Source organism: Odontesthes bonariensis, chromosome 10, assembly GCF_027942865.1.
Source record: "Odontesthes bonariensis isolate fOdoBon6 chromosome 10, fOdoBon6.hap1, whole genome shotgun sequence".
Lineage (NCBI taxonomy): Eukaryota > Metazoa > Chordata > Actinopteri > Atheriniformes > Atherinopsidae > Odontesthes > Odontesthes bonariensis.
In genome coordinates this window covers 23,721,001-23,729,764 of record NC_134515.1, presented here as the reverse complement: position 1 = coordinate 23,729,764, position 8,764 = coordinate 23,721,001, and the positions used below count along the sequence as shown (strand labels likewise).

The following is an 8,764-nucleotide window of genomic DNA, read 5'->3' as shown; positions in this document are numbered from 1 at the left end:
TTCCATTTCTCAGTTTGTACATCCTGAATTCCTCTCCTGTTAGTTCTTCCTACCGAACATATTAATGGCAGCAGCGAGGAGCTGAAAGGCGGCCCACAAAAAAATGAGATGTCCTAATTGAGAATGATTTTGAGATATCAGTAAAAGAGCTGCGTGTGGGTGTTGCCCAACTGAATTTTAAGAGTGTGTCTGACAAGTGATAACAGTATATTTACTCTTAAGTTCACAATGTGGAATTATCTTTGACACTTCTTTTATATGTCACAGACTAAAAACTTCTGCAAAGGTTGCAAGCCTCATCAATTACATTTTAGATTGATTTCAAGGCAGATCAAGATGAGAAAGCACAAAATGGAAAGATACAGAGGAGCCTTAGGAATAATGTGCTTTGGTTTTCAATATATTCTACTTCTGGAATTAATATGTATATTAATTATGTATAATACTATGGACCCTGTTTCCATCTGCGCCTCCTCCTCGCAGCAGGTATTGTAGCCACTTAAGCCACCAGATTTACTAAATATTTCCAAGCCAGAGATAATGCTGCAACCTGCAGCAAAATTCATATCACAAACCTTAATAACATTCTATAACTGATTTACTCTCCCATCCACATTTTTGATTCCGACAGGCAAACTCCCAAAAATACATCCATTACAAGGACAGCAGCCAAAACAAGGTTTGCGCTGATGCAGATCATTAGTAAATCCGGTCCACTGGCCATTAGACTATAGCTGATGACTTCCCAGACTGCAGTGTGAGTAACCTCAATGAAGAGAGCCAAACTAAACTCAAACCGGGAGCTAAATAAATTATGGTCTGATAACTTTATTGTCAAAAAAAAAATTAGGTACATGTCTTTCTGGATAATAGATTAACAAAAATAAGATATCCAATAAATCTTTGCAGTTCTTTTGAACCAGTTACACATTAAAAAAGAAAGCTGAAACAAATACAAATAAAAAAAATGTTTAAAAAAAAAAAAAAAGCACAACCACATTCTGCATCACAGCTTGCATGACAATACATCGTATGAGCAGATACTGTAAATGAGGAAAAAAAGTACTGCATATGATGATGTACAATTATTGATACAAAACCTTAAAAATAGGCCTCTGTACACAGTGACATTTAATAGAAGACATAAGTCTGAATAACAAGGTTACCGTCCCAATTTATAATTGGCCTCCGAGGGCGTTATGAATGAGACAGCGTCGCTATTGCACAACATGTTCACATCAGCCAACCGTGAAATGAAACCCCTTTCCAAATCAGCAGGCTGCATTTCTTCTTCTTCTTCAAAAAAGCTGCGTTGTTATGGGAAATAAAATGAAATTTAAAAAAAAAAAAAAACAGGTGTATTCTCACAAAAATCCCATTGAAGCCTGCAGATTACTGGATAGCCAACTCCTGAGGACAAACATTAGGCATGCTCAACATGCTTATACATATTAGCAAAGACCGACTCATACAGTGAAATGAAGCAGGACAGGGAGATGTGAACTCTTACAGGATAAAAAGACAAATGTGGGTTTTGTGCAGAACCAGTGTTACAAAATGTGCAAAAATGTGAAACTGAGGAAAAAAAAAAAAATTTTTTTTTTTTAGAAATGTGTGTCAGGAACCATTAAAAAGAATTAAACAAAATAAAACTATCCAGCAAAAGACCATTTCAAAATAATGGATAGCGTGTCCTCATAAGCATTTGTGGTATTAAGATATAACAGGCTTTAATACGTTTAGTTAACACAGTTAGTGATAGTTGGCAAGTATCAGAGAGCATTCTGTCTATTTGGAGGCCCTGTCCCCTCTCTGGGGCAGGCAATATGGGGTAAAGGCTGGAAAAGGAAGGCAGTGTGCCAAATCCTGGCTGAAATAACTCAAATAGGTGCAACGTGCCCTGAACCTCAAGTTTGCAAACACCCTGTGTTCTGTGTGAGTGTTTTACACGCATACAAAGCATTGCATTCTGTGTGCAAAACAAAACAAAAAATAAGGCTGATGAGAACATGAAGCTTATTAAAATAAAATATCGTCAATTTATGCAGTGAACGTGTACAGCATGTGATTCACCCCAGAGCTGAGGCATGCATGTTGTCATCCTGGCCCCATCATAAGCTATGACTCCTATGTTATATAACCCTGCATGTGGCTTTGCCTCTGGAGGGGTGAGGGTGGGGGGTGTGTTCTGAAGCCACAGCAGTGACTAAAAGTGGCAATTGTGAACACATGCGCTTCTAATTGTGAGTGAGAGATGCTTTCAGGCAGAGCGTGGTCGTTTCTGCAGACGCTCTGTGTAATGAGCGTGAGCATGAAGAGCTGTCAGAGGTACAGTGTGACAAAAGTGTGATGGTTTGTGTGTGGTTGGGGGGGTTTCCAGCGCTGCTAACTTGCAGCATCTAGCTTTGCGTTCACAGGGCGATGCTGTTGGTCCTGTGGTTGGCAAAGCAGAACAGTGAGTTTGAAGGGCCGTCACAGTCGCTGGGCAGCTCTGCGTCTGCCGCTGCCAGTGGATTCCTGCTAATGACCACATCCAGGCAGTCTCCGGCCTCCATAATTAGGGGCACAGTTAGACAACAGTCCAAGTCCCTGGTCCTCACACGGTTCACCTGGAAGATCCCAACCAACTCAATTAAGATTCAATTCGTGTCACATTCCTCAGGAGGAAAAAAAAAACTTGAAAACTGTCCTCCCAAAAACAACCCTTAAGGACTGTGAATTTAATAGAAAACTAACATGGATTTTTTTTTTAAGAAGCTGAAAAAAAGGTTCTGAATGCTGAATCAAAGCTTACAAATGTTCTACTTGAAAAATGTAATTTCCCACCCACCCAAAAAAAAGAAAAAAATTGTTTCCCACTAGTTTTTATTCTTTTGCAAACAGCACCACACATTAGGTTCTAGGGCTTCCATTTCTACAAGACCATCATTTCTTATTAATCTTTTTTTTAAAACAAATTTACCAACAATACCTGAAGAATGCGGTCGAAAGGTTTTAAACCCGCCTGGTCAGCTGGGCCGTCTGGCCTAATCATATTCACGTAAACGCCTTTTTCAAGGAGCCCATCTGATACACTGAAACCAAAGTCATGGCTCTCAAGGTCCTTCCTTAAAGACACCTGCAGACAGGGGAGGGGGGGTTGGAGTTACACTAATTGTACATGACAAATTTTGATATTTTCTTGATATATTTCTAAGAACCTGTCTGACAAACATGTGAAGCTACTGCCAGGTGATAGTCGGCTTAGTTCAGCATGAAGTCTGGAAACTGAGATAAACGGATGCCTTTTTGTTGTGTCATTATTGTGTCAACTTCCTGTGTTAACACTAAACAGTTGCAGTATCCACAGACGCATGACTCCTCGTCATCTCTCTTTGGCTCTGGATGTTCTCTCCAACAGGTCTTGCAGCTTTAACCATAACCAAACAAGAAGCAGCTTTAAGGTGGGGCTTGCGATGACTGTCCATGATATTGAACAGATTGTGTCATCTCAAAATATTGTATCATTACTCATTGCAGGGCTGTGCACCATTCTGTTTGCCAGTTCAACATGATCACAAACAGATGTCTCAGGCACAGTCTGGAGTCACAGCGTGTGGTGCCACTCAGGTGCTACTGGGTGATCAGTGTTTACTGTACATCCTCTACAAGTCCTGACTGCTCAGTTATCTGCATGGGCAGGTTACACTGAAAGGAGTTGTGGGTGAGACACCAGGTGGAAAAAACTCATTTAATTGACTGGTAAATAGGCCAGTAACATGATTGGGTGGATAATTTGTTTTTCAGTTGCAGAATTTGTTGCATGGTATCAGGAACACATCTGAAAGTCATCGTCAGTGATCGCAGCGAACTGAGTTTATAGGAGTAGCTACAAATTGACAGTTAAAACTACCATTGAAAGAACAAAAGGCCCGCTTTTATATTTTGGTCCACCCCTCTCTCCTCTTGTATGGAAATGACCATTTGGCTTGGTATGACTATATAGTTTAATAGCCAACAGGTGTAATGACATAGGGGCAGCTTTAGAGTACACGCCTCGGATAACAGCTGTGAAGACATCACTGCAGATGTATGTTTATTTATATTAATTCATTCATTCATTATATATACAGGTTTTGGAGCCTCATACATTTTCATCCAGAAGGTCATTTTCAGGGAAGGCCATGCTAATTTCAGGAAGACGATGCTAAATCAAGCTAAATAACTTTAACTTGAAAATCTCAAATGTCATGGATACTGTTGCACCTGTTAAAAATAAGATGATCTTGAGCAGAAAGCGAACACCATGGAGGAACACTATGATGATAAAGGCCTTGAAAACAGAATGCAGGAAAGCAGAGCGTAAATGGAGAAAAACTAAACTTCAAATTCACCATGACCTCTACAAACAAAGTCTTTGTAATTTTAACCACGGGTTACTCCGCGCTAGACAGCAACACTTATCTGAAATGATTAATAAGAACATCAACAACACTCGTGCTCTGTTTGCTATGGTTAATAAGCTGACAACCCCCCCAAAACAGATAGTTTCAGAACTCTGTTCCACAGAAAAATGCAATGAATTTGCTTGTTTTTTCAATGAAAAAAAAAATCAAATCTATAAGGGTAAATATCAACATAAATCAGCAAAATAATAAAATGACGCAAACCTTAAAACCACCTAGGAATCAATCAACTATGATGTCAGAATTCAATACAGTTGACCAAAAAACCATAGAAGAAACAGTCCAGCATCTTAAACCATCGACATCCTGTCTTGACACAATGCCATCTGACTTCTTTAAAACTATTGTAAGCTCTGTCCAAACAGATTTGCAGCAAATAATAAACTGCTCACTTCAATCAGGCACGTTTCCTAAACCCTTAAAAGTAGCTGCCATCAAGCCACTCCTAAAAAAAGACAACATTGGATGCTTCCATTTTAACCAACTACAGACCCATCTCAAATCTTCCTTTTATAGCCAAGATTGTTGAGAAAGTAGTTTTTAAATCAACTCAGTAACTTCTTGAACTCCAGTGGACTCCTTGACAAATTTCAGTCAGGCTTCCGACCTCACCACAGTACAGAAACTGCTCTTATTAAAGTGTTAAATGACATAAGGTTGAACACTGACTCAGGCAAGGTGTCAGTTCTGGTATTGTTGGATCTCAGTGCTGCATTTGACACTGTGGATCACAGTATACTGCTGAACAGGTTGGAAACCTGGGCAGGACTCAGCGGGACAGTCCTAGAATGGTTCAGGTCCTACTTGGAGGAGCGGAGTTATTTTGTGACTGTTGGAAGTAATCAATCTGATCGAGTGGCTATGACATGTGGAGTTCCTCAGGGGTCAGTTCTTGGACCCCTTCTGTTCACTCTATACATGCTGCCTCTGGGTCAAATTCTGAACAACACTAAAGTCCACTACCACAGCTATGCAGATGACACACAGATATATCTCGCACTGTCTCCAGATGACTGCAGTCCTATAGAGTCATTGTGCGACTGCTTAGAGCAAGTCAAAAAGTGGATGAACCTAAATTTCCTTCAGTTAAAATCAAGAAAAAACTGAGGTCATTGTGTTTGGCAACAAAGAGAAGAGGTTTGCTGTCAGTAAACATCTTGAGTCACTGTCTCTACAAACTAAACAACAAGTCCGGAACCTCGGCGTGCTGATAGACTCAGACCTGACCTTCAACAATCATATCAAATCAGTCACCAAATCAGCCTTTTATCAACTTAAGAACATATCCAGAATTAAGGGTTTCATGTCCCAAACAGATCAGGAGAAGCTGATTCATGCTTTCATCTCCAGCAGACTTGACTACTGTAACGGTCTTCTGACTGGACTCCCCCAAAAGAGTCTCAAACAGCTGCAGCTCATTCAGAACGCTGCAGCCCGAGTTTTAACCAGAACAAAGAGATCACATCACATCACGCCAGTTCTCAAGTCTTTACATTGGCTCCCGGTCAGATACAGAATAGATTTTAAAGTTCTTCTACTCGTCTACAAATCACAGAATGGTTTAGGTCCAGAATACATGAATGACATGCTAGCAGAGTATAAACCCAGTAGAGCTCTGAGATCTGCTGACTCAGGTCAGATAGTGGAGCCCAGAGTTCAAACTAGACACGGTGAAGCAGCTTTTAGCTGTTATGCTGCACACAACTGGAACAAACTACCAGCAGACCTGAAATCAGCCCCAACTGTAAGCACTTTGAAATCCAGGTTAAAAACATTTCTCTTACGGTGTGCTTATGGTTGAGTTTATATTTTTCTTTTTCCCCTCTTCTTTGATTGCTTTAATTTTGATTCCATTTTTTTCTCTCTTTAAATTGCTGCTTTATGCTGTTCTTTTAAATGCCTTGTCTTTATGTAAAGCACATTGAGTTGCCTGTGGTATGAAATGCGCTATTTAAATAAAGATGCCTTGCCTAAATGCTTGATGAATAAAGTATTTTTCTATTCTAAAACCACATATTGAACATATCATTATTAAAAGAGGTGATGAAGCAACCCCTATCCCTACTTTTACATTGTTTTTGCTTGTTAGTTACTACAGTATTATCAGAACTTTTGGTTAAAGTCTGAAAAGACGTGCATCAGTATACCTAATTTATAACTTCATGTTTTTAAATACTGCCGTCTTGGAATCCAGTGTAGGTTAAGCCTGGTGATTAACACCAACAAGCTAAGTATTATCTTCCCTATATATTCCCACTTCAGCTGTTATATAGTGACGGTATATAGTACCCCGTGTGATCACTGTGTAGTACTTTTCATTGATAAATTGTTCTACTTTGCTATATTATGAAATCACCTTGTGTAGTGCCAAGGCTGTGGGGGACAACATTTCAGAGGGGTCCCCTTTGGCCCTGGATGGTACCTCTCTGGCCCGAGTTGACATGTTCAGGCTGCTTTTCTTTTTAGACTCGCTGTGGTTTCTCTCCTTCTTTATGGGACTAATTTCAGAATGAAACATCGAGTCTTCATTAGTCTTGGTCTCCTCAAGGTACAGACTAAGAGTGCTGCCTGTCATTGATGCCTGAAAGAGCCCAAAATGACAGGAATTATTTATGCAATGGGTATAAAACTGGGAAAAATAGACCGATTTGGAACACACACATAATCTCTCCTGTAGTACAGATTAGAGGCCAAGGCATTGTGCAAAAGCCTTCCTTGGTCAGTGTGACAGCAGGTGCCTGGCTTGTCTAGTCAGATTTAACAACAGATTATACACTGGTGATTATCATAATGCTTTGTCGGGCATGTTCATTTAGGCCGACACCAGTCTGTGAATACATATGGAAGGACAAAGCAGATGGAGGAAAGGAGGCATGAGCACCCCAACCTCCACCTGCTACCTACCTCCAGCTCCCTGAGTATCTCCGACTGGCCACAGGTCTCAAGGTCCTGCAGCGCCTGGGACCAGAAGCTGTCTTCCTTGTTTAAGGTGCCATGGCAACGAGGGGGGCTGACGAATCTATGACAATGCAGGAACCAGAACATGAGAGTAGTCCTGCAGCCTGGAGGCCGGTGCTGCATACAAAAGCAGCATGGGAAATGCAGTTTTTGGGCTGCAAAGCCCCCCAGAGTCCCTCTCTCTCAAAAAAAAAAAAAAAAAGAAAAATATCTCTCAGGACCACAATGAGGGTTTCATGTATATTTCCTCCCTTGTGACAGCACTCGAAAGGGGAGTCCACTATGTTAGATATAGCCTTCAAATTTACAAAAGTGATGCCACCCATAGTAGAAGGAGAGAAAAAAGAAAAGAAAAGAAAAAAAAAAAAAAAGCACTTGGGAACTGAGAGCATGGTTCAGAAAAGTCAAGCGTGAGGAGACAGATGAGGCAGATGTTTCCTTTGACCAGGTGTGTTCTGGGGAGAGTTTTTTTTTTTGGAGAAGGGCAACAGAAAAATAAGCATCTATTTGAAACACCAAAGAGTTCGTGGCCAATTAGTAAAGCAGATGAGAGAGAGAATACCTGAGAAAGAAGAAGAAAAAAAAAAAAGACATTTTGGAAAAGCACAAAATGTGAAAACACACAACAGAAAATGATAAAAATAATTCAACAGGTGCAGTTTGCTTTTGTAAACCAACCCCAAACAGTAGGTTGGGGGAGGATCACAGCAGCACTTTGTCTTAATGCACAGAATACAGTTCTGGTCAGATTCAATGGAAACATAAAATGGAACTCGTAGTAGTTCTTTCGCTTGAAGGAGTAATATTTTCAATGCCTCCAGTATAAGAGGTAAGAGTAAGTAAGAGTAAGTATAAGAGTATGATAGATCGGTCACAGGTTTTTTTGTAATTGGTATTCTTCTTGAGGGCTTCATTTTGCTGCATATAAAACAAACTGGTCATCTACATTTTCCCAGAGCTTTACTTTTGGTTCTTCTGTCTATATACCATTTTCCCAGAAAGCCAGCAGTTCATCTATGAAAGTTTCCGAACACATTTATGCGGCTTTTTGGTTCTTACTTTTAAAAGTAACTTTTCGGCCTACTAATATAGAGCCCGTCCTGGTGCAGCGCAGCACATTGAATGGGCTGAAAACACCCGTTGAGATTTCAGCCTGGATGTGTTTTGCCTCCCCAGCCCATACCAACCTTCTGACATTTCTCCCCTAGTGTTGTTACTGTGCCTCATCATGGACGCATCTCAGTTTTATGACAGGGAAACATTATGAAAGTTCTCATTTTTTTCTACAATGTTTGGCAATTGCTTTGAGGATTCTGGAGCTGTTGTATTTCGGTAATGGCATTTGTGATGCTCTAGGGGCT

General features: G+C 40.3%; 1 protein-coding gene across 7 annotated transcripts in view; it reads right to left on the bottom strand.

Annotated features, from left to right (window-relative positions):
* Positions 1 to 562: 562 nt before the first annotated feature.
* The window catches only part of LOC142389721 (glutamate receptor-interacting protein 2-like), a 36,748-nt gene continuing 28,546 nt past the window's right edge, over positions 563 to 8,764 (bottom strand). For 2 of the 7 annotated variants that reach the window (XM_075474713.1, XM_075474717.1), the window contains 4 exons: positions 7,350 to 7,464; positions 6,802 to 7,026; positions 2,972 to 3,118; positions 563 to 2,609 (listed from right to left, as the gene is read on the bottom strand). In XM_075474713.1, the coding sequence (XP_075330828.1) occupies positions 2,412 to 2,609; positions 2,972 to 3,118; positions 6,802 to 7,026; positions 7,350 to 7,464 (685 nt within the window). In that variant the 3' untranslated portion in view covers positions 563 to 2,411. Of the gene's footprint in view, positions 2,610 to 2,971; positions 3,119 to 3,145; positions 3,410 to 6,801; positions 7,027 to 7,349; positions 7,966 to 8,764 lie in introns of those variants that run through there. The other 5 variants (XM_075474714.1, XM_075474715.1, XM_075474716.1 and 2 more) reach the window with 4 other exon arrangements.